Source organism: Melanotaenia boesemani, chromosome 21 (genome assembly GCF_017639745.1).
Source record: "Melanotaenia boesemani isolate fMelBoe1 chromosome 21, fMelBoe1.pri, whole genome shotgun sequence".
Classification (NCBI taxonomy): Eukaryota; Metazoa; Chordata; class Actinopteri; order Atheriniformes; family Melanotaeniidae; genus Melanotaenia; species Melanotaenia boesemani.
In genome coordinates this window covers 11,288,053-11,314,320 of record NC_055702.1, presented here as the reverse complement: position 1 = coordinate 11,314,320, position 26,268 = coordinate 11,288,053, and the positions used below count along the sequence as shown (strand labels likewise).

Below are 26,268 nucleotides of genomic sequence, written 5' to 3'. Positions count from 1 at the left end.
TGGTCACAAGCTGTGGGTAGTGACCGAAAGAACAAGATTGCGAATACAAGCAGCCGGAATGAGTTTTCTCCGTAGGGTGGCCGGGCTCTCCCTTAGAGATAGGGTGAGAAGCTCAGTGATCCGGGAGGGGCTCAGAGTAGAGTCGCTGCTCCTCCCCATCAAGAGGAGCCAGATCAGGTGGCTCGGGCATCTGGTTAGGATGCCTCCAGGACGACTCCCTGGTGAGGTGCTCCGGGCACATCCCACCGGAAAGAGGCCCCAGGGAAGACCCAGGACACGCTGGACAGACTTCATCTCTCGACTGGCCTGGGAACACCTCCAGATGAGCTGGTGAATGTGGCCGGGGAGAGGGAAGTCTGGGTTTCCCTACTTAGGTAGTTGCCCCGCGACCTGACTCTGGATAAGCGGCAGAAAATGGATGGATGGATGGATGAAGAACATGCAAAATCTACGTAAAAAGTTTTCATCTGAGATTCAACTAGGAACCTTCTTCCTGTGATGTAACTAACCACCGAGCAGCCCGTCACAGGTCACCATCACTGCTTTGCAGATTGATTCAACCAGGAGATTATTTTACTCTGTAGATTTACTTTCATGTATAATAAAACAGAATAACCCAGGAGTTATAGTAAAGATAGAGTGGAATCTGACCAGATGGAAGTATAGAAAAGGATGAACTTTTTTACTCCGTATAAATACCAAACTTATCTGGTTTGTTTTCATCTTCATCACCTGATGTAGGCAGAAGCCACATACAGCGCAATTTGATCTGAAGTGGCCCAGACCAGTAAAATAGCAGCATAATCATCTACAAATAATAAAAACTTAACATGTTTCCTTTTGTTTTAGTGCAAAAAACTACAAGTACATCATGGTGATGTTTATAGTTATTCATCTATAGGCTATACTTTTAGAAAACATTATGATTAAGCTGAAATTTCTTGAGAAAAGTAAGTGCATTTTCAATAGTATTTTGTCTCAGTTTATCATTTATGTTTTTAATACAAGTTAAAGATCACAATGGATCTACAAAATCACAAAATATTTAATCACAGGTATCTGGATCTGAAAAGTATGAAATTTTACATCATGATAATTAGAGTAACTTGTCAAGATCTAGAAGTAATTTTAAATGTGTAGTAATCCTGAACACCGGAAGTATAAGAAAGATATAAAAAATATATGTATACAAGTTATCCCCTTACCTTTTTTGAGATTTAAACATAAAAATTCAACTTCTTGTAGACAAATAAAAAATAACAGTTACTTTTAATATAAATTTGCAGGTAATGTTTCTGTCATTTTCATATTTATGAAATTCATCTCACAGGCCAGATTGGGCCCCTCTGTTGGGCCAGTTTTGGCCCCCAGGCCTTATATTTATGTCCCTGTTTCAAAGGTAACCCTACTTTAACACAGCTGAATTAAATAACTGGCTTGTTAACAGACTTGCAAACAACTTGATGAGGGATTTAATTAATCTCAGTTAGGTGTCTTGGAGTAGAAACACATCTAAATCATACAGGGCAGTAGGTCCTGAAGACCTAGATTAAGAAACACTGCAAGTTGACACTGTTAGCTGTTAACATATTTACTAAAGCAGCTCCAGACTTTTGAATTATTGATCACTTCTGACACCCAAATATAGATTTTTTTTAACACAGAAAAATGGTTTTTATATTTACATCTGTCTAATAGTGAAAGATAATTTGCAGATTGTGCAAATATCTTTAATGATTAGGAAAGTAGATGAAGTTTTTTTCTCCAGTTCCAGTATAAAAATATTGTTCACATGATTCTGAAGCAGTGATAACTTTCCTGCAGTAGAGTATACGGCAGATTATAGCCACTTGAAAGTGGATTTACTGCTTAATGTGTTAGAACATGCTTCCAAACGTTTAATATCTTGACTGAAGGAGATCTACATTTTAGGTACTACAAGCTAGTTCTACTGTCTTCAATACCTGAAATATTTAATAGTCAGCCAAGAAATATTGTGAACACGGGAGGAATACACTCTGCAGCTCAACATGAGTCAGGACTGTTAATCCACTTCATCAAAACATCAGTCAAACATGCACTCGCTTGACACCTGCTTGTGCGTAGTCATAATTTTATTCATTAAAAAGGTGAAAAAAACTCTCACATGGACGATGTGGAAATTATATCTGAAAATAAAAGGTATGACATTTTTCACCCATCATTATGGTTGTAAGATAAATTGTCACCCTCCCTGAGTGTCATTTTTTTTTATTTATATTTTCACATCAAATCATGTGTTTTGGCTTTGACCTGCTTAAGCTGCAGGTGATTCATGCCAGTGGATATCTAGGTATTTCAGGCTGTGCAAACTGGCTAACATAATCTGTTTTATGACATACAGCTTCTATTTTAAGATATTACGACAGGCATTGTTGCCATACAACAATGTTGTTGTTGTTGTGCTGTTTGCATGCTTTGCGACTGGAGGTTTACTGCCTGATCGGTCAGTAGGTTTACTGGGGAAAGTGAACTGCAGGGCCAGAGAAAGCCTCTTGACTATAAATCCATCAGAGATCCGTAAGCACAGCTCAGGCTTGTGTTGGTCAAAGAGCTGCCAAGGAAAGTGTACACTAAAAGCTTAGCCAGCTGTGGTTTCAATATATGCAACTAAGTTTGTTCAAACCCATTACAGCTGGGAGGAAAGCCAAATGCCAAAGCTAGCCGAACAAATAAAAAAAAAAAAACTGGTGCATAAGTATGTGTCGCACAATGTGTTTCTTGCGGGTTTTTTGATCAATAAATTGATTGTAACACAGAGAAAATTTGCTTTCAAACACTAAAATCTTTCCAGGAATCTTAAATGCAGAGCCTTGTTGTCACTTGTGTGCTGAGGTGTGATGATCACACCACAAAGTGTTAGACCTGAAATATCATTCCTCTGTGGAGTTTTTTTCAGACAGCAATTGGAGTATGTGCCGTGTGGCAGAAGATGTCTGTGAAGGGAAGGGATGCGTCACTGGATTAGTGCTTTAGAATCTGTCCCAGCCTCTTCCTCCTGAGCCTGCTGAGACGCCTCCAGAAGGACACAACACTCGTCGCTTGCTTTCCCTCCACCAAGCCTTCCACATGAGCCAGCCAAGCCTTACCTCCGCACCAGGATGAAGAAAGACAAGAAAACGCATGCTTTACTGTTTCTCCTGCTGCTTCACTACAGCTCGGGTAAAGCTCTACTATTTCTTTATTCATCATTGTGTGTGGTTAAGACTTCATGGCTTGCTCTTATCTCCTTAATCCTCTAACACAAAGAGGGCATGTCCATCTTAGAGTACACTACTCATGCTGCTTGTACTTCATTAAATTCAATGTGCATTTATGTTCTTCTTAGAATTTTAGCATGTGAACCTTTAATCCAAATATATTTATGATTTATCTGCCTCCTCCTCCTCCTCCTTCTGCTTCCGATTTAAGTGTTTCAGTCCTCAGTTATGTTAGTGATAAATATTTCTTAACAAGTAAAACAAAATACAGAAAATCTACATTATTTATGACTTTTGTCAGATTTATACAGTGTATTTATACAGTGTATAAATCTGACTAATTAGCTTCCACAAATTGTTGGTCTTTATTATCATTAATTATCTTTCACTCAAGTAACTTACAAGACATTATCTGCTTTTGTCATGTAGGGCAATCAGACTATGCTCCATATTTTTATGACAATGGTCCCAGCAGCACAAGTGGGAATATGGCCTTGTTCAGCATCTCTGAGGATACACCTGTTGGTACGTCTCACTTGTTTGTAATAACAATTATAACAGCAATACATTAGAGCTGATTTTCCCAATGAAACGATGTTATGTGTAGAAGCGCCATGTTGTGAAATGATCAGATATGTATTGAGGCTCCAGCTAATCACTGTAATACCTTTTGGATTGTGACGTGCATAACGACTTACGGGAAGAAAACAATATGGGTGGTGGCTCATCTGACCTAACCTAAAACAACAAACAAACAAAAAACACTAAGGATTTCAACCGAAGCTTTGACACCTTTTCTGCTTTTCTGTGTTCATAGGAACACAGGTGTACATCCTGAATGGCACAGATCCAGAAGGAGATCCAGTGCGATATGGTCTCACTTTTGAAAAAGGCACCACAGAATTTTTCAGGGTGGAAACAAAATCAGGAAACGTGACTCTAATTCAGGAGCTCAACAGGGAGGTGAGCCTTTTGACAAAGACTTTTATTTGAAAACAAAACAAGACAGGCTCAGAGCAATAATAATAACCTTTTTTTTCTTTTGTTGTCATAGAAACAAGATGAAATCTCAGTACTTGTGAGCATAACAGACGGCCGCAATAAAGTACGTTTTTACAGATTTCAACATTTTTTTGTCATGACCTAAGATTTCAAGTAATGCTATATGATTAAAGTCTATTGCAATGACTTTGCTAATTGTTTCTCTCTGTATGAATGCAGACATTAAATTTGTAAAGTTAACTATTTTGCTTTCTTGTTGTCCTCAGGTAGTTGAGACAGTGAGAGTGTTTGTGACAGACGCTAACGATGAGCCACCTGAATTTCAAAACCTTCCTTTCATTATTGACATACCAGAGGTGCAGTACATTATATAGTTACACATGCCTGTTAACAAACTCAAAATCTTGATAAATTAGGCATAAAGACTGATCACAAGTGAGATTAAAGCGGGTTTTAACATGATCAAATATCTTGTCACTTTACAAGGACACTGCTCCAGGAAGCAGCATCTACAGAGTTCATGCTGTGGATAAAGATCTGGGCTCAGGCGGTAGTGTTTCATATTTCCTACAGGTAATTATACAGCTTCACTGTTATGCAGACAATGCACTGATGTAACCCTGTAAACAACTTTCATGGTAACATGACAAACAAGACTGCCCACAGCTAAATTTTGGGGGGAACTTTTGACATTTGTGTTTGTTTTTAAGTGCAAAAAAAAAAAAACATATTTACAATGCATTTTCTAAAAAAAATTTTTCCCAAAGCGTAAAACCATAAGTTCTATTATTCTTAAACTGTTGCATGTACCTTCACCATCAGGTTATTACAACAGCACATGCTCAGAAAAGTGACCTGGGTTAACCAAGGCTAAAATGGTCACAGCTTTTCAGCCTCCTTGCACATGTCATCCAGTTGAATTCAGGGTTGATTGTAAGAGTTGACTAATCACATATGAGCTCTTTCTGGCTTTAGATCTCTTAACTCATACCTTGGAATCTACCCTGAAGTCTGCCAACAAGTTCATCCTCTTGATTTCCAAAGCCAAATTTTCAAGCCTAAAGAGAACTTTCTTTCACAATTTCTTTATTATTTATTTCTCATTTCAGCTTTTTACATATGCTACATGTCCCCATTCATGCCTGGTTTGATAAGAACCTAACACTCAGGGGTAGAAACAAAGGTCAGACTGACATCATGAGGGTTGGGTTGCCATGTGGAGGGAGGAAAAGAGCATTCGAGTGATGAGGCAGTGTGCACAAAGATTAATCTCATACCAGAGAGCAGTCTGGAAATGGTGTTACTTTAGTGGATTAAATTTCAATCACATTTGAGCAAGGCATTGAGGGCTTAATAGGAGCTTAGGTTTGGTGCGGGCCAGCAGCTGACTGAGAAGTAGTTTTTACTGTTCATGTGTAAACTGTCTGATAAAACTGTGCTGACATGACGAGGTTGAGGCAGATTGAGAGTCAATATTGATGAGAAGCTTCTCTGGCATTAGCTTGATTGCTCTTGATTGTTTCTGTCCCACTAACTTTTTGACTCGATAATTTATTAGAGTTCCCCATTTGCCAAGTTCACCATTGATGGTCATAGCGGGATCCTCCGAGTGAAACCTGGTGAGACTTTGGACTATGAAACCACGGCGACACATTTTGTGACAGTAACTGCAAAGGTGAGACGTCACGTCTTCTGGTGCTGCAAACAAACTGACAAAGTAAACAGTTTGGCCTGCAAAGCTCACTGACCCCTGTATTATTTACACTTATTTAATTTTATTCCAAGATCAATATTATATGCATGCATCACATCTTATCAGAGAAAACATGAAAATTTGACCTTTAAAACCTCTCACATAGTATTGCTTTTGACATGTTTATTCTCATACATTTCCTGATAAAATCTGTTGGAACTATTAAGTTTTTAATGAGCCGCTCTTGTTAAATGTAATAAGTTTGTTTATTACCAACACTACTCACTTGGAGTAATATTTTGATGAAAAATTGTTGTATTTGGCTTGTATTTTACCCTGTGTGCATATATGTTCACTTAAACGCAACATCAGATTCATGATCAAATTCTCAGTGCAAGTCCACAGTTGCATAAATGCAGACTAGTTTGGGATCATGGAGTTCATTTTGCATTTGCATTAAGCATGAACGCTGCATTGATGGAAAATAACATGGAAATATGCAAAGAAGAGTTCTTAAGGGGATTGAAAAAGGAATCTCTTCTACATCATGAGGCTGCTGTAGTAAAACTAAAACTGTTGCAAAGATAGATGACTGAGCACATTTGATGTAAGTTGATTCATACTGGTTAAATAGATTTGAGCAACTCAGGAAACATTTTAACTTATTAATGTAATATAAACCTCATAAGGCAAATATGTTGTGACTAGAAATAACACACACTGCCTCTGCCCTCAGTTATTTATACCAATCCCAATTAGTATGACTGCATAAAAATAATTGACCACACTTAAAGTTGCAGCCACAAGAAAATCTGCAATAATTAAATCTTTTTTCTCATTATTGAATAAAAAATAAAAAACTTCTGGGTAATTTTACTTGGTTAGAAGTATTCCTAAAATATTCAACTCGTTGATCATGTAAGCTAATATAAAACATGACTAACACAGTTTCCATCATTCAAATGGAAATGTTGTTTTAACAGCAGTTTGAGTAAGAGATTTACCAGTGAATACTAACAAACATTAAGATACTTTGCCTGATAAAGTTTTAAAAATTACAAATTTGTTGCAGGAGATGTTGGAGAGAGTGCACGAGATTGAAAACTAAGAAACTCTAATGAAACTTGCTGGAAAGCCAAACCATGGCAGGCAATGTAAAAAGTCAAATAGAAAAAGTATTAATCCAGCAAATAACATAAGCAGATTAAGCAGGAGTGAAACATGATCACATGGCTGGCTTGGTGAATGAAGAAAGGGGGAAAGATAGAAATATAAATATACACCCTGAGACTGACAAGACACTGGTGGTAGCTAAGACAGAGCAGAGGGGGTCTGGTCAGCAAGTAAAGTTATATAAGACACGACACAAAAATTATTATAATCCCACCTAATTAGAAGTTTGATAAAAGAAATAGAGCAAGCAAACCATTGCTAAAGCTTAACAAGAAACCAAAGAACTCAACAAGACTCAAGCAAAACCTGAGACCAAAACCCATAGACCATGATAAAATTAAGATAAATATACTTTCTCTGTTTTTCATCATAATTTTGTCTTATTTGGTTGTACTATTTTATCATTTTTGAGACATTTAGCTTCTAATATTTACATCTAAAATTGATCTGTCAATAGATTCATCCTGTCAAAACAGATGTAACATCACCAGAAACCAGAAAGATTATATAATCCTATAGCCTCCAAGGTTAAAGTGAACATTTTCAAATAAGACTGAATCAAAAGAGGACCTGTTAAACTTATTGAGCTTGAACAGGAAACCATTCTGCAGTATCTTTAGCTGATAGACAAACATAAAAAGACAATGACAAATTCAGTTAGGTTCAGCTTTATTTGTATAGTGTCAATTCAGTCATATTGAGGCACTTTTATAGATAAAATCCACTCCAACTGTAATCCAGTTCAATAAAGTTTACTGTTTTTTAGTTAAAATCCAAATAAATCCAAATGATTATAAAAATCCAATTTGGTCCAATACCAGCTGTGTTCATATAATGCCAGTTCATTGAAAGGAATCGGTTAAGGAAGCCATCCAATTGCACTGAATATTCTCTATGGTTTAATTTCCCATCCCAAGTTTACACACAGTGGCAAGGGCGGTCATCTGCCTCACCATGATGGAGGATGGAGAAAGAAGAGTCAATAAGCACCATCAATAGACCAGGGATACTTGCTGAGAAAAAAAAGAGAGAAAACACAAGTTAATTATTGCATTATTTTATACACAAAACATTAGCTCACACATCCAGGAAAGCTAGCTTAATAGTGTGTTATTATGAATTTGAATCAGCTAATATCATTTAAGTGTATTAACTCTGCTTTCTCACTCATTATATGTTTTCCTAGGATGGAGGTGGAAAATACAAGGGGAAACACCAAGTGTTGACCTCCACAGCCACTGTAACAATCAACGTTCTTGATGCCCAAGACATGCCTCCATCCTTTATAGGAACCCCATACTTTGGCTATATCTACGAAGTCTCAGTCCCTGTAAGACTTTGTTTTACTCTCAGCTGTGATGTAATGCTGTTGCTTCTGTTTACATACAGTAAACCTTCATTTATTTTCTTCCAGGGTTCTGAAATATACACAGTGTATGCCAAAGATGGAGATCAAGGAAATCCCAACCCTATACATTATTCTATTATTAATGGTAAGGACCCCCTCCCCTCCCACTACCACCCTACCTCACACCCCCAAAAAAACAAACCAGCACTAAGTTGAGTTTTGCACTAACTTGCTTACTTTCATTTACTTTTTAAAGATTCCAAACACGACACATCTGTTTCCATCTTGCAGGTAGTGATGGTGTTTTTGACATAAATAGCACCAGTGGATGCATCACCCTGTCAGCCCATCCATCTCTCCTGAAAAATGAACTTTATGAAATCAAAGTTAAGGTACAATTCTTTCATCCATCTTCTTCCACACACTCTTCTTGGGGATTATCATCCCTCTTTAAGTAATACTGTTGTCTATTATTGTTCAATGTGCCAATCAATGTAATATTTAAATCCAGGCATCGGAAGTCGGGCCAAACAACCAGCTGCTGGACTATGACGTTACCACGGTGACAGTCCGGGTTGTGGATCTCAACAACCATCCTCCGACCTTTTATGGAGAAAATGGACCACAGAGCAAGTTTGAGGTCACAATGTATGAGCATCCACCTGCAGGGGAGATCCTTCGAGGCTTTAAGATCACAGTCAATGACTCGGATCAGGTGAATTTAATCACGCATTTTAATGAATAATTTCTCAGTTGTCATATTTTATTCTATTCTGAGATTGTGACTCTGCAGAGAAATATATTAAAGCCTATGAGTTCAGCTGTACATCAATATCTCTCAACCAGTTTATCTCAGTACTTTTTAGAAAAATGTGCAAAGGTTTTCTGAGGTGGCAGTGAGTCTACCTTCCATTCTATTTCTTGTTTAGGCTACACACTAATTTTCCTCCACTTTTCTGTTCCTTTTCAGGGAGCAAATGCTAAATTTAAATTGAGACTAGTGGGACAGAACCGAGTCCTACGAGTGGTTCCCCAGACCGTCCTGAATGAAGCCCAGGTGACCATCATTGTGGAGGACACGTCTGGCATTGACTATGAAAAGGGACCAACCCTTTCTTTTAAGGTAAAACTTCATGTACTGTAGTTATAAAATCATCAGTTTATATAGATGAATGCTGAAGGAGGGTTTGTACAGTTTAATCCATTACACAGATTATTATGAGACTTGTTTTTTTTTTGTTTTTTTTTTTTGTGATTTCTTAAAAGGGTCTTATTATTCAGTTTTTTTTGTTGTTGTTTTTTTTTTTTACTCACATTCAGAGTTGTTGAGCTTCTCGTGCATGTTAACTAACTGCTGAGTTATAAGGTACAAAGAACACAACAAATGGAGATTTTCTTTCACACAGCAGACAGCTTTCCCGTGGCGCTCAAAACAAATCATTATTAGTAGTTCAAGCTTTTATTTTTTACTTGTGATGTTTGCACAAGCTTTTTTGTCCTTGCCAGTCAGAGCAGACTGTGCTTTCACCCGGGGGGATTTTAACAAGACAAGAACTAAAGCAAAGTCTTTAGGAAAAGAAGGTAATTAGAGGTGCTGCAATGTAAGAGGGACAAAATGGGTTTTGAGACATTAAAGCATCAAAACATACTTTGGTAGATCGTCCAAAGAAAATTTAGAGTTTTTAAACATTTAATATGTTCATTAACTTCTCACCCAGCACAAGATAGAATTCAGTGTGTAAACATAAAATAAAATGTGTGATTATACTCCAATTGCTCTTAGCTGTACATGTATATAAGGCATGCCAGCAAAAATCAAGATGTAGACACAAAAAGTGCAGCATTTTTTTCTTAGATTCTTATAGCAACATCTTATTACCAGATTAACTTATTTTAAATGTTGAGTCTTTTCATTAGAAAAAATCCCATCTTACAGAGCTGCTGATTTAGATTTTAATTATTGTTAATAAACTAATTAGGTATTCAATTTCACATCTAATTCAGTCACTTTGTTTGTCTCTCTGCAGCTCTTGGCAGTGGAGATAGACACTCCTGAGCGTTTTAGTGCAACGGCTGACATAGTGATCAACCTGCTGGACACGAATGACAACATCCCTGTATTCAGGTCCGAATACTACATTGCCAGAGTGCCTGAAAACTCTCCTGGAGGCTCCAGTGTTGTGTCTGTAACTGTGAGTCAATCATGATTGAACTCTGTTTTAACTCAAACAAAGTGATTATATAACCCATCAACCCTTCAATAAATGCATATTAGATGCAGTCCATTAGATGGAAACATGTTGGAGCCACATAGAAAAGCCTTTTTTTCTGCTTACATAACTCATGTCACATTGAACCATTTAGGCTTACCCCATGATATTCCGTAATACGAGGGATTATTAATGCAAATTTTGATACATCTGCTTCTGAAGTTTCTTCAGACACTATGAACTGTTCACTGGAATATGAGGCAATGTGACCAAACTACACAGAGTGCAGTAAAAAGATTAATTTTGACCCAAGGTTAATCATGCTGACCTATCCTTACACCCCCTCTCAATACAGTAAGACTCTACCCTCAGTAGCTTAAGACCCTGGCTGTTTATCCACAGCCAGCTGGGGTGACCAATTACTATGAACCAGGTTTTTGTAATCTCCTAGTGTCATTACATAAAAGTAAAGTTAAAAAAAAAAAAAAATAGCCATGTTTACAGTATTTTAATTTTTCCATATATTTTTTTAAACATTATTTATTTCTGGCCAATGTTTTTTTCTCACAGGCACATGATCCAGACTCAGGGCTTTGGGGTGAAGTCAAATACACGATTTATGGATCAGGATCCGATTTGTGAGTAAAAACCTGTCACTCCCACAGGTTTAGCTTCATTCTGATCAAATATTTAACCCTTGTTTTCCTTAAAAACACATTTCACAGACTAAAAAGGTATTTTTAAAGTATGAGTCGAAACTGTTTTGGAAACACCCTGCTGAATATTTCTCTTAATATGTCCTTGCATCTTTGATGGAACAGGAAAGCACTAAACTAGTTTGACTGGCCCCTCTGCTTCACAAACAGCTCACTCCAAAATGGCTCCAAGATGCTGGCTAATCTCCTAATTGGATTGGAGGGTTAAAAATAGACAGCCTGGCCCCTCTCACATAGCCAGAGCCAATTAACATGCAATGTGACAGCTGGAGCCTCAGAAACGGTAGCTTTGAAAAAGCAAGGCAGCATGCAGAAGAGACAAAGTGAGAATTTATGCTCGTCTGCAGGCAGCAACCCAAATTAATTGTGCGAAAGTTGTCAGATTGACTTGTGAATTTTCACAAGAGAACAAGACAGAAAAAAGTCAGCTGAATGAAATGGCGGCAAGCCCGGTGCTGAACTATAAAGCACTCAGAGAGCAATGTGATTTTTCATTTATTAAAACTTCTTTATGTATATTTTAGTTGATTAAAAAAAATCTCTGAAGCAATTAGTTTTCATTTAGTTGATTAAAAAAATGACTTGGGGAAAACATTGGAGCAGAATAGGGAGCAAAGATTGTTTCCCTCATCGTCTGTTTTTATACAAATATGAGAAGACAGACGTTTTACACTTCAGCTCCTTTAGATGTGAAAATTAGCAGAATCTCTTATGGGATCACATCTACATGAAAACACACACTAGTCACTTTAAACAATTTAGTGTGAACATATGTAAAGTTGAAAATGTGTTTTCTTATCTAAAATTAGATGGAAATTGCACATTTCTCAGAGAGAAGAAGAGCTGTTTGTATCAGCAGATTTATTTCTGGAAGAATTTGGCAAATAGTTTTGAGAAAGCAACATAACAACACATACATACACAAAATCAGTTTAAAAACATGTGCATATTTTAGTAAAGAATTAAATGTTAAGTGTCTAGAAATATCTCTCAAGACACAGTTTGCTCAGAGATTTACCTTTCAGATCAAAGCTCGGGGAAAAAAAAAAAAAACAGAGATGGGATTAGCTCCAACCCCCAGCCATCCTTAACAGGATAAAGCGTGGTTAAAGGATAAAGTGATGGATAGAAGAATGGACAGAAGGGTGGTTACATTTTTTTTTTTTGTTTTTTTTTGCCTTTTAGCTCAAAAAGTTTTAAATCAAAACAGGATGCTGCACTTATTTGGACAAAACATACAATAAAAGTCTCTTTGATAGATGGGAAATGTGCTTTTTATAGCAAACTCCAAGTATGAGTCATGCAGAGATTCAGAGGAAGTGATGTAAATATCACCTATGCTGTTAAATATCAAGACTGTGTTAGAAACACCTGTTGTAATGACGCAGATTGGTTAACTATGTGACTTTGACTCATGCAGTGTCTGATCTTACCTGCAGGTTTACCATCAACCCATCATCAGGTCTCATCTCCACGCAGCCCTGGACCAGCCTGGATGCAGAGGTCAGGTCAAAATACAACTTTTACGTAAAGGCAGAAGACTCGGAGGGCAAATACAGCTTGGCCGAGGTCTTCGTCACTGTCCTGGACATGAATGACCACCCTCCTGAGTTTGACGACAGACTTCTGGAGAAGACCATGATTATTGGGACACCTGTCAAAGTTGAGGTAGCTCACTCTGGATTATCTAATTTATTTTTGTCTTTGGTCTTTTTTCATTTATTTATTTTTAAAATAAAACTAGTAAAACCTTTCCAGATATTTTGTATTCAGCTTCTCGAGTTTCACTTTTTATCTTTTCTTGATTGGAAATTGAAAAGTTTTCCATAAATATAGAAATTTGGAGTTGTGACCTTCTGCTGTTGTGATGGACTTTTATTTTTAACTTTTCACTCACTAAGTGATTACCTATTGGACACATTATTCAAAAATCTATCTCTAGAAGTAAAGAACCACTAAAATAGAAATAGACTTGTTTACAGTTATTGGAAATTGAGATGCCAGTGATGTTCACATTGTTTTCAAGAAGTCTGGTTTAATTTTCATCTTGTAATATACTAGTTATTTTCCTTTAGATATCTAATCAATTTGCATTTACAAATGGAATTTCTGAACCTGAAATCGAAATTAAAATAGGGTCGGTAGGTCTCAAGAATATGAATTTTTAAAGTTACAGTGTGTAAGATTTACTGACATCTATCTGCAAGGATGGGCTTCGGAGATTGCAAATACCAAAGTTCTTTTAAAGTAAAGATCTTTTCATTCGTGAGTGGATCCAGTGGCCTCAGGTGCAGCCATTGCTGCACTATGAGTAACTACTTCATAATTGTACAGGTGTACTCTTTTCTTCCATGTGTCTTTGAAGGTGTTACTTGTCACAAATGGTACTCTTGCACCTGTTAAACAACCAGTACTGTGGCGTTAAAGCTCAAAGGGTTCTCACTTAGTTTCCATTTAGAGACACTATAAGATAAATGGTGGCACAAATATGGCATTTTTCATGTATATAAACCCACAGCAAGTAGATATAAACAGCTGTTTCTAATAAAATAAAAACATAACAATTATTTAGATGAAGCAATATGATACCTATATAAACAGTTTTTAATGATATATTACATCTTTAAAGTCATTGAGCTTTAAGTTTGGTTCACGTTTTCACCTTTAAGCTGATCTGTGTGTTGATCGCAAGGACAAAATTACAGTTGAAGTGAATTGTCTTGCTTTTTGAAGAAATGGAGGTTTTGGCATCTGCTTATTTTTATACTTTATGTATGAAATTTCTACAAAAACATTATGTACAATATGAAATGTTAACTATAAGCCATCTTATCAAATCCTCCTTAAAATCATTATACAAGCTCTGGCAACATATTGGTTGGAGTTATTTATTTATTATTTATTTTTTTATTTTTTTTATTGTAATTTACAACAGAATTATTGGCATTTTTATTACATAAATTGTTACTTCATATAGGCAATGGACTATGATGCAGAGTCTCCAAACAACGTCATCGAGTACTCCATCATGACCGCTGATCCTGACAATGCTTTTGATATCAACGCAAACACCGGGGAGATCAAGTTAAAACCCTTCATTAAGTCTATGGAGATTGTGCAGAATATCACCAAACAGAAGGACTGCAAGTGGTCTCTAGTGGTCCAGGCCAGGGACCGAGGTTCTCCATCCTTCAGCACAACAGCTGTGGTCAACATCGATATCACAGAGGCGGTAAGGTTTGCTTTGATTAGCAGCATACTTGCTGTGCTTCTTGTTGCATGTCTAAGCTATAGATTTAGGCAATTTAACATGAGGCAAAAGGCTATGTTGCTATGCTACTGTAGGCTAAATAAACACCCTAGTTTAAGCACATATTCACATATCATCAACTTCATATTCTATGGGGGATAACACTGACTGTTTTTTGAGTTGTATTAAAATACCAGAACCAGAAATTAAACTATGTAGCCATGAGTGGTTTATAATCTTTGGACAGCAGTGGAGTTTGCAAGATTAGTTGATGCTAGTTTTGGTGTCTGTCAAATTTGAAATATGGTTGTGAATAGATAAATTGCGTATCATTTCAAGTTGTCAGTCATTCTCATGAATTCACGTCTATGCTTTCATCATGCTCTCATTCTGCCATTTTCATGATGACTCAGTGTTTTGGTTTTGTTTCTGTGTTGTGTATCGTGCTTTTCAGATCAAAGGTCGAATTATTTCATACTTCATGGGCCTCAGCAAGCGTCCGCTGACGGTTTTTGGAATTTTTGTCAGCATTGTCACATCCCTCCTTTTACTCACAATCTGCATATCCACAATCCTGTACTGTAACGCAGTGAAAAAGTCCCGAATCAACCCTGAGAGTAACTATATAAAAATTGTCCGTAGAATCAAGTGAGACACAGCTGGTACTTTATTGTTCAGCTGAAGACTCTGGCTGGCTGCTGTCTGTAAAAGAGTACTGGAGCACATATTTTGAAATATTTTCCTCTGTTTTTCTTGTAATTTAATTTATTTTGGGGGATTTTAAATACTGCCAAGAATGCATTATTTTTTTATAAAAATTTAGTTTTTATATACTTAATTTTTATAATACCAATACATATACATTCCGTAGTCTTAGCTAAAGCATGACTCAGACTATTTGACCATCAAATTCACTGAAATGGATGTTCTTTGGTTTCGAGCTTCTTTTTTCATATTCTCTGTTCTTCCTCCACAAACATGTCTGTTCTGGTCTCATGAACTGCCATCCTTTTTGTTCAGGCTTCATCAGTCAGAAATCCTAAAGCGCCGCACTGCCAGATGCATTCCCAACAACTAGCGTCCTTCCTAGTTCTTAGCTTTGCATCAGCAGTCCTATACTGTAGAACAGAGGGAGATGATTGTGTTTGTGTATGTGTGTAAAAACATTACATAGTTGGTAGACATGTTGTTTGGGCCTCCTCTGTCAGTGCTTTGCGCATTCATCTTTCGTGCTTATCTGCTTTGGATAAATGATGTATTAGCCATAGATTCAGATGGAAATGATTGTATTTGTGCTCTTTTACAGACTCCTCTCAAGGGGCCTATGGCTGCTTTTTTAATGAAAAGTAGGGACAATCCTTTAAAAGCTCTAGGCATGGTCACTTTTATCATTACTGTGTTGGTAGGAGTGACAGTCATGATCTCTACAGCTATGTTCATGCGCAACTCCAAGTCCAACAGAATCATGCCAGCACGCCGCATCATAAAGAAGCGGCCCAGGGACCAGCAGCCCTGGACCTTCAAGATGCCTGTTATTACGTTCACCAATCCTGGGGATAAGTTTCTCATCAGTGACCCAGAGTGCAGCCCCCAGCAGGAACCTCGACTAAAGCCTCCGCCTCCTATTGCTCCATGTCTGCCTCCTCCTCCTCCAGCTAACATACGGCCTGTTGAAAGGCCCCGGGCAGTCCCAACAATATCTGGTACGTTGGCTTCCAAAGGTTCCAAGAAAGCTAAGTCTGGCCGCCGCAAAGAGGGAAACATGAGCTCTGCTTTAGTGTCTGAGCTGAAAATGAAGTTGGAGCAGAAAATCCATGAGAACAACCAAGGTTATTATTAACTGAAACTACCAAAACATCTAGTTTAAGGTTGTTCGATTATTTCTTTGACAGCTCCTCTAATCTTAACCCATTTCACCTGCATTCCATGTGATGATCTGGTAGTTGGCCCTACCTTGTGATTATTCATGAGTATAACAGGAAGGTTTACAGATATTCATGTCTTAAGATGTGACTTTATGGAAATGGGATGCACTGCATCCTCAGATGACCTAGTTTTGATAAAGAAAGGAGAGAGCTTAAGTGGATGGTGCAGTTGCAGAGATTTCACCACACTGCCATCTTGAGGAAGATTACATCATCTTAACAGTAAGAAGCACCACTCTAAATTGTTCAGAGAGGATTACAAAGACTTACTTTGTATACATAAGTTGCATAACGTCTTGAAAAATGTAATGCTCACAACGCTGCAATGTTTTCCACACAGAACAGGATTTCAGCGCAATAAATCCTAAAAAGAACAAAAGAAAGAGAAGCTGTTCTTGTTCACTGGAGCATACAGATGATTGACGTGTCATGGAAGAAAAACGGCTTATTATGAAGTGCTAAAGGACCTGTGTGTTAATATTTTTTATTGTGTTACATCAGCTGCTTTAAAGCTGAAAAGTTGCTCCTTTGTATGATTACAATGTGCCACTGTAGTAACACAAGTCTGCTTTTATTTATTTGAATAAATGTAAAAAAAATGCTTTTATATAAATGTATATTGGTCCATTATATATATATATATATATATATATATATATATATATATATATATATATATATATATAGTTTAATGTTGTATCTTGCAGCAGAAGAATAAAATGCACACAAGGCCATTTAATTCCACTAGTGGGATGTTGTTAGTAAAGAGTAGTTCTATGCTTGAAAAGATTGAGCTAACATTGTTATGTGTTAGTAACTTGCTTGGACATTTCTTTAGATCTAAATATTTAAATATAGGGTCTTCATCAAACATAAAAGGTCCACACACAGTTACTTTCCATATCATGCATCAATGCCTTCAAATGTAGGCAAAGAAGAAGTCATTGCTGTAAAAAAAATTACTTGTATCTGACTATATCAACTTATACCTATTTTACCTAAGTTGAGATTGACTATATATATCATAAATATGAATTACACATGCCTGGTCGTTTGAAGTAACATATTTGTACCGTCTTTGTACTGTCTTGATTTTAAATAAATATTTTAAAATAATTTGGTCTATTTTGTCTGAAATTGTTGTGTATTTTTTGTTGTTTAGTGTTGACAAAGAGAAAAGCAAAGATTATTTTACTCAGTTCAGCAAATAAAAAGAACATTTTATTAATAAATTTTAAAGGGTTACCTTTCATTATTTTGAGACTTTTGGATTTCTTATTTTTAGAGTAATTATTTTGCAACTGATTTTTTAAATTTCAAAATAATTTACAGTAAGCTGTTTAGAAGGTATAACTTATTTTGAGTCATTTTTAGAACGTTTCCCTCTATTTACATAGTATTTTAAGATACCATTTAATTTTGAGAATAGAATGTGTAAAGTCCCATTTTTTTTTAATAGCCATAATTTTGTGTTTTTCTTTATTTTGATACAGCAAGCAATTATTTTAGAACATTTCCCAAGATTGTCAAATGAAACTATTGTATTTACAGTGTGATTTAAATGAAGTAGCTTTATTTTAAAATGTCCATTTTTTAAATTGTTATTAAATACAAAAAATATTTCAAAAATATTTTTTGATTTAGATATAAATCAATATTTTGAGAAAATAAGTTGTCCTAATGTCAAATAAAAGAAAAATGTTGATAGATTCTTACTTAGTTTATTTAACTGATGCTTTTCCTTTTATTGTATATGATTTTTGTTTGTTTGTTTTATCTCCTAATTGAAAATGGACTTCTATCTAAAACAGATTTGTATTGCTCTTCTTTTTTTCCCTGTTCCAGTCATGTTAATCTTTTCTTGACCCACACTGATCTGGGTTACAAACAGCCAACATGAACTAACTGCAGCAATAAAAGATAGCATCTCAGAAGTCTGCAGTAAATCTAATAATGTCTCACATAGTCCTATTGTATAACAGCTTATAAATGTATCATTTCATTATGTGAAGGGTCTCTTCCACCTCAGATCAAAGAATTTTACTGCAATATATTTTATAGACTTCTCTAGCCTGTCTCTACTGATCAGATAGAGTCAACTCAGCCATTTAATGGAAATATCATGTCCTGCTGACTAGGAGTCAAATAGGAAATTGCTATAATCTACTTAGTACCATGTGTAAATATGACAAAACCCTGCTTATGTAACAAATCCTCTGAGTGATTGTGCTGAACATCTAAGCATGTCTCAGCATTTGCCTTCTTTTTAATCCACATCAGAACATTTCATTCTATTACAAGACAGCATATCTGAAGTCTGTAAAGGGGGAAAAGACCATTTTTAGTACAGAGTGGAACACAATGTCCTGTGAAGTCACACAAGGAACTTATAATTTATTCTGTAATAAAGAAATATATACAGATATAGACAGTAATGCATAATACCGTATGCCTACAATTATTTTTAAAAATGTGGGTGCACAGTATCAAAACTTTCAGAAAAACATGTTTTTTGTACATGTTAATGGACTCATAAGGCATCTTCATTTTAAAACAACTGAAATACTTGAAAAATACAATTTCTTATCAAGAAGCCCCAGTTTGTGCCTCATTAAGATATGATTTCAGTCACAGAGCTACTTTAAATTTTCAAACAATACTCAAACAATTTAACAATGAAAGTAATTCCAGTTGGATTATCTCAGCTTGATGAGAAAAGTCTTTGTTGTTTGGATTCTTTACGAACAAAGACACTGACTGGAAATTTTAAAAAAAGGCACAAACTGGAGCTACAATGAAAACTGACTATATTTACTAATACATAAATATTTATAGTTTTTTTTTATATATTAGTACAGTTGAGCTGCACTTCCTCCTTTGCACCTATCTTCAGACTTCCGCCTTTTTTTTGGCTTTTCCTCTGAGTCCCTGCACAGTGCTTCATCGCTGGCTGCCTGCAGGCTATCGAAGCTGCCCTGCCTCTCTGTCCCCTGCAGGTTGTCTCCATGCATCCTCCGCTTCCTCCACAGATCCACGCAGCGATCCACACAGCTGAACCTGGCCTCTGTGGTGCATGCATACATGCCGGCTGGCACAGCCAGCACCATTGCACACACAATGACTATAATGTGGATCAGCCTTTCTCTTTGCTCCAGCTCACTAATATCATTTCCTGTCACAAACACAATACACTGGCCTTCTCTGGGTGGATGGTTCTTCAGGGTGACACACACTTCATATTTTGTGACTGGAAGCAGATCGCTGACGGAGTAGCTGTTGATGCCAGGGCCGATGTAGATCATCTCCTTTTTGGGTGAATCATATTTACCAAAATGGATGGTGAACCATGTTTCTGCAGGATTTTCTGTTATTGTATACCATTCCAAGGTGATGCCATAAACTGTCTGTTTGGCGATGCGGATATTAATGTGGGCATTGTCATCAGATGACAGCATGGGCACAGGTGGAGGAGGAGGAATAGATGAGTTTGGGGTGTTGATGCTGAGTGTAATACTGACTGAGGAGTTTCCAATAAAATTGTTGGCCAGGCAAGTGTAGAGCCCTCGGTCTGCTATGTGAATGGAAGGAATCACCAGCTGAGAAGTGACTGTCTCCTCATCTTTCTGAGTCTGTGTAGCTGCAACAACAAAACAGAGCATCAAAGGTGATTAAAACCAGAAGATTGTTTTCATCTGCTGAAGGTAGCACGACTCTGAAAGTCTAAGCTCATGATGCATTATACCGGCAGATTTTCAACACTTTTTAGGTTTTTGTAATAGAAAAAAAAAAACAAAACTTACCAGCAAATCCTCTTATGATCTTCAGACTGTACATCCATTGAATAGTTGGGGCTGGTCTGGCCTTGACTATGCAGCTCAATGTTGCATTTGCACCAAGAGGTAGAGTTATGTTGGTCTCTGGGCCAGAGACCACCGGCTTCATGCATGTTTTTAACTGGATCTCATGGAAAAACTTGTTAGCTTTGGAGGTTGGACCAGAGCACATCAAGTAAGAATTCATCAAAATGATGGGAGGGCTGACCCCCCTGATGAATTCAACAAAGCCTTTGAGACGGCAGTCACACAACCAGGGGTTGTCATGCAGAGCCAAAACCACATTCGACACCACCCCTTCTTTCCCCCATGCTTTCTCTGCAGTTTGGTAAAGAGGCCAATTAATAAACACGTCTTTTGATATTATGCTAAGCTGATTGAAGGATAAATCTAAGTAGGTCAGTGCAGGTAAATGTCGCAATGCATGTTCAGGCAGTACATCCAGTCGATTGTGCTTCAGATCCAAAATCTTGAGTTTGGGTGTGTCCTGAAATGTTGTCCATGGTACTGAGGTCAGCTTGTTACCTTGCAGCCTGAGCTCAGTCAGGTTGGCGAGCCCTTCCAGGCTTTTGATGCTCATCAGGGTGATCTGATTGAAATTCAGCCAGAGAAACTCCAAGGCACTAACTTTAGAGAAAGAACCTCGAGGTAATTCAGTCAGGTGACAGTTTTCAATTCGAATTCTGGTGAAATCATCAGGAATGTCCTCTGGGATTTGTCCCATGGAGGTTTCCATGCATAGTAAAGATCTAAAATGAGAAAAGAATCACTTATTGACTTATTAAGATGAGCTGTGTATGTAGCAGATGCAGCATTTGTACACATTTATGGACAATGTCCAGATTTCCAGCAATACTGCTTAGCAGGTTACATTTAAAGCAACAATCAGGTCAGTCAGAACAAGGTCATAACTACCATATAACTAGCTTAAGAAAGTTTTTGTAGTTTCAGTAGTAACTTACCTCCCCAAGTTCTCCTCTGTGCAAGAACAACCCAACAAACAAGATGCGAATCCAGGATTAATGATGGAAAATATCAATGAGATACCAAATGCGACACAAAAGGCATCCATGTTCCAGGACGAGCATGTGAAATGGGCCTGTGAGGGCAGGACATGCCTATCGGCTGCGTCAAAGAAAGCCTATTACCTTAATCTTCCTTGACGCAATGCTTAAGACACCAAATGACATGTGAGACACAGGAAAGGTGTATTTATAGCAGTGGTCCACTTTGTCTGGACAGTGAGATCTGCTCAAAAGCTCACAAATGTTTACATCTTCTCTCTCACAAATGCTGTTCAGCAAAGATATCTGTTGTGTTATTATTCAGGTATGATATAAAAATGCTTTGCATCAGTCTAATTTAATTTATCCGTCTCATACTGGAACACTGACAACACAGGAGGGCCATCTGTATTAAGTGGGCTGGAGCCCGTCTGGCTTAGCAGTGCTGGGAGGGAGGGCTGTGGTGAGACAGACAGATGCATGAAAAGGACTGACCTGAAAAAAACTCTGAATACTGAGTTGTCTCGAGTTAAAAAAGGCCATATCAGCATATGAAGTGACTGTGAAGATAGACAAACATCAACAACTTTGATCATCCGGTTTTTAAAATTTCTGCTTCGGTACTCCAAGCTTTTATGGAGGCAACCTCCAGTTTAACAGACAAATGGGTCAATGTTCGGTAATCTCTCAATGTTCAGAAAAGCTCAGGACTAATTCTTTTTTTATTTTTAAACATTGCACTGTAGTCTGCTTAAATACTCGTACATTTTTTCTGCTGAGATGACAAAATTGATCATTTTTATCGATAGTTCACAAATAGGCATGTTCATCCGGTAGCACTGGAATTGATAGTTTTCTTCTAACAGTCGTACTGACTGTTCTCTAAAGCTGTACTTGGTTTAACAAAACACAATCATCATTCATGTGAGAATTGTTTTTGCCGGCAGATTATAAATTAAAGAAGTAGCAGACAAAACATTGATTTTGACTGCAAAAGGTAAAGTTAAGAGACTTCTGAAACTATATTTATTGGCACTCCACATATTTCCGTCTGGGGCAAAGTGGGAGACTGATCAACCAACACAGTGGATAGCTCAGTGTTTGATGCAATAAAATCGTCACTAACACTTATAATTATAGTCTAATTGTTTAAACAGCTGTTTGCTGGACAACAGCTGCTAGAGTTTGTTGGAGAATTAGCAATACGTCTTCAAGTGTCTACTTTTATTATACATAAAACATTTTGCTTAAGTCTAAATCAATATTAATCTTGTCTTTAAAAAAATTCTCAGATGTTAAGAGGAAAAAAGCTTGTAAGTATGGATAAATATAAAAAAAATGTTTATTTTCAGTCCTTACATTCATACATAGACATAGATTACAAATTATTTACATGTTATAAAATGCATTGTATTTTAGGTTTCTGAGCCAACAGTAAACCTGGCACATCAACATCAAACTGACATAAAACAGTTTGAACAGACTGCTGGGTTTCTAAACATTTTCCGTATTAAATAAAGATTTTAACACAAAGCAAAAGTTACATCCTGGAAAAAGAAAAAAAAATGACTGGGTTTATCAGAGTTTAGGGCATCAAGACAATTTTCTAGGCAAAACATCATCTTTAAAAGTGCGTGACAAATAAAAAAATGTTCTTTTCACACACTTACACCAATAATAAAAACATGCCACTGTGTTTTACTTCCGTTTTTACTTTCAGCCAAACGAATGGCTGATTTTAGTCCCACAAGGTTGTAAAATAATCTCATACATGCTGTGCTGATGGAGTTATCAAAGTTCTCTGAAAACCAATGACGGAGGATCATTTCAGTCTTGTGAGTCTTTGAGGAGTTCAGCACTTTATCTTTCAACATCACAGGCAAAACAAAGTGCATTCTCTTGAAATTGAGGTTCTGTTTGGTTTTAGCAGAAGTACTCATTAGGTGGCCCCTCAGTCCTGGCTATGGCCTCTGAGTCAACGCTTGATCTCGCTGAAAGCAACCTATTGGATTCATCAGGATTGAGCCGGGTCAGATACTCCCCCTCCATACCTTTGGTTTTGCCCCCAGGCCCGAGAGTCTCAAATGTGACATAGGAGTCCTGCATTTCTTTTGTCTGTCGCCCCAACAGCTTTTGGACACGTTTCTTTAGCGCCCCGCAGCACACAATCAGGGTCAGGGGGACAGCGATCACGCAAGCCACTGTTATCACCACTACATTAATGAGCTTCTGAGTGCCACTGGCACTGGCGGCCTCGTCTGTTGAGAAGATTACACATTGCTCCTTTTTCGGGATTAACCCTTTGACGCAAACACAAGCAATGTACTTTGTCTTTGGCACAAGGCCCTCAATGGTGATTCGGTTCTTTCCAGCACCTACACTGATGCGGCGCATGTCCCTCTCCCCGAACACAGCATACAAGACACTGAATTCAGTGATGTTTGTGGCCGTAGGGGCTCTCCAGTTCAAGGAAACTGTGTGGTCAGTGTCTCCAATCACCTTCACCGAACGCACCACCCTCCTCTCAGGAGCTTGCTGTAAGGAAGAGGCATTGGCTGCTAAGTTACTCAAAGCATCCTGGGCCCCCTCCCCTGGCTTCTGGGACTCTGCCGCTGTGCCTCTTCTGGGTGAAGCGTCATCAGAGACACTGTAGCTCTCAATTTCATACTTCCCAGTCACACCTTTACCATTAAGAGGTTCAATGATGGGCTGTGCAGCCGTGCTGGTAGGTGGGGGAACATATCTGGCGATGAGTTTTTCCTGGTATGCAGCTCTGCCGATGCCACCAGCCTTTTTCCCTCTGCTTCTCTTTGAAGCACTTCCTACTGCTTCATCTGATCGGATGGAATCTGTGATCACTAAAGAGATGATGGCGTCTGCAGTGCCCACAAAGTTGGTAGCTTTGCATACATATTTCCCAGAATCCCTGTAGGAGACTGCAGGCACACTCAGAATCGACCAGATGATGCCTTCCTTTGAAACCTCTTCCTGAACTGAAAGAAGAAAACAAATACACCCCCAGGGTTTAACAGATTGGCACAAATGGAAGAACTTTAATCCCATTGACATTTGGCCTTGGACACAAATAGATACTTTTCTAATCTTAGCACATATAGAATTAGCTCAGGAGAAATTCACCTGTGCCGTTCATTTTCTTGCCATCAGCACGGCTCCAAGAAAGCTCGGGAATGGGAACCCCGACGGTGCCACAGCGCAGCAAGACATTGTTTCCCAGTGAACTCCGAACTCGAGCCACAGCTGTATGGACCCGAGGGCCCTGGCACCTCTGCAGCTCCGCCTCGGTGAAGAAGACCCCTGAAAGGCTCTCCGGATCAGCACACTTCAGCCTGGTGTCGATGAGAGCCACAGACGATGAGGGGGACTTTTGAAACTGAACCAGATCATATAGTCGGCAGTCACACAGCCATGGGTTGTCATGAAGACCTGCAGAGGGATCAAAAGTAACAAATGCTGAGTCCTCTTAAGATAAAGCTGAGAGTTGACACGCTGGCACTGCACACTATAACTATAATTAGACTAATCCCTTACTAAAAAAAGGCAGCTTAAGAAAAAAAAAAACATTCCAGAGCCCTAAAATGTTATAGCTTGATACTCACCCAGAATAAGTTTGGACTCTGAGTCTTGAGACGGTTTTACGCTCAGCCACATGGTTAGAGTCTCAGCAGGAAGGGTGGTAAGACTGTTGCTGGATAAATCCAGATATGTGATGTTTTTTATATACATGGTGGCTGAGGTAGGGATGGAGGAGATCTTGTTGTTGTGCAAGTCGAGAAGCCTTAGGATTTGCATGTCGGTCAGAGATTCCCAGGGAAAGTATGTGAGTGAGTTTCCGTCCAGCCTTAGCTCATCCAGGTTGTAAAGACCCCGGAAACTGTCGGCCTCGAGTGCATTCAGTGAATTAAAAGACATCCAGAGGAACTCCAGATTGTTGAGGTAGTGGAAGTTGTTGCTGGCAATGCGTGTAATAGCTGTCTTCTCAATACGAAGCTTTGATGTATCGATGGGGAAGTTTGGAGGGATAACAGTAATTTCTGGATCATTGCAAAGCACACTCCTAAAAAAAGAGGACAAAAATATTATTTATTATATGAAATTATACAGAAACTACTTTAAGACTCTTTAAAAGTGGATGAGGTTGCAAAATGTAATATAAAACTGGATATATTCTATACTTCTGTAAAATAAAATTAACATTTCAGCTTTATGGAGAAAAAAAAGTAGTAACCTAACCTTTTGTTCAGTATGAAGCAAAGGAGATTAAAGAGCAACCCTTAAGTTAATCCTCCACTATACAGTTAGTAAATAAAGGAAAGCTGCAGTAAAACGAAAATATCTGCATGCTAAAATCAACAAAACGTTAGTAACTGTGCACAAAATCCAGATTATTTACCTTGCTTTTGATCCGTCGCTTAGTTTGTGGAAAAAGCAGCTGCACTGTGAAGGACATGAAGCTCTCATTAGAGGAAGAAAAGCAACAGCCAAACAAAAAGCAGCACTGAGGTGGCGATTCATGTTTTCCCTGTAAGCAGTTCAAACGCCAAGTAACTAAACTATAGTCATTAAATAAAAAAAAAGTAAATAAAAAAGAAAGACTAGGCGCAACAACGCGGTCTAACGGGACATCGGATGCATCGTTGTAGTTCTCAGGCTCACAGCTCCACACTGTTCTGACTGGTCTGAATCCTCAGATAAAAGGGATAGGCAGGGATTAAAGGAGGACTTGGGTTATTTTCATTCACACGATTAGGCTATTCTTTCCTGGAAGCTGATAGGCTGCACACTTTCTACTTTCTTTCTCTGAGAAATACTTCTAAAATAGTTTATTGGCTGGTTAAATATGACAGAATATGAAAT

General features: G+C 37.8%; 3 protein-coding genes across 3 annotated transcripts; 1 reads left to right on the top strand and 2 right to left on the bottom strand.

Annotated features, from left to right (window-relative positions):
• Positions 1-2,989: 2,989 nt before the first annotated feature.
• On the top strand, positions 2,990-17,175 carry LOC121631966 (cadherin-related family member 1). The gene is made up of 17 exons (XM_041973080.1): positions 2,990-3,201; positions 3,669-3,764; positions 4,057-4,202; positions 4,294-4,344; positions 4,508-4,597; positions 4,728-4,814; positions 5,800-5,916; positions 8,294-8,437; positions 8,522-8,600; positions 8,747-8,847; positions 8,967-9,170; positions 9,426-9,578; positions 10,483-10,647; positions 11,236-11,303; positions 12,821-13,049; positions 14,359-14,613; positions 15,938-17,175. Exons 1-17 carry the CDS (start codon positions 3,141-3,143, stop codon positions 16,469-16,471), a joined length of 2,580 nt encoding a protein of 859 aa, XP_041829014.1. The 5' UTR covers positions 2,990-3,140; the 3' UTR covers positions 16,472-17,175.
• Positions 17,176-19,405: 2,230 nt separating this feature from the next.
• LOC121632792 (leucine-rich repeat, immunoglobulin-like domain and transmembrane domain-containing protein 2) lies at positions 19,406-21,423 on the bottom strand. The gene is made up of 3 exons (XM_041974540.1): positions 21,352-21,423; positions 20,357-21,138; positions 19,406-20,193 (listed from the first exon to the last, which is right to left on the bottom strand). The coding sequence occupies exons 2-3, from the start codon at positions 21,123-21,125 to the stop codon at positions 19,406-19,408; spliced, it is 1,557 nt and encodes a 518-aa protein (XP_041830474.1). The 5' UTR covers positions 21,126-21,138; positions 21,352-21,423.
• Positions 21,424-22,762: 1,339 nt separating this feature from the next.
• On the bottom strand, positions 22,763-26,061 carry lrit1b (leucine-rich repeat, immunoglobulin-like and transmembrane domains 1b). The gene is made up of 4 exons (XM_041974217.1): positions 25,805-26,061; positions 25,011-25,468; positions 24,532-24,837; positions 22,763-24,386 (listed from the first exon to the last, which is right to left on the bottom strand). The coding sequence occupies exons 1-4, from the start codon at positions 25,924-25,926 to the stop codon at positions 23,317-23,319; spliced, it is 1,956 nt and encodes a 651-aa protein (XP_041830151.1). The 5' UTR covers positions 25,927-26,061; the 3' UTR covers positions 22,763-23,316.
• Positions 26,062-26,268: the final 207 nt, after the last annotated feature.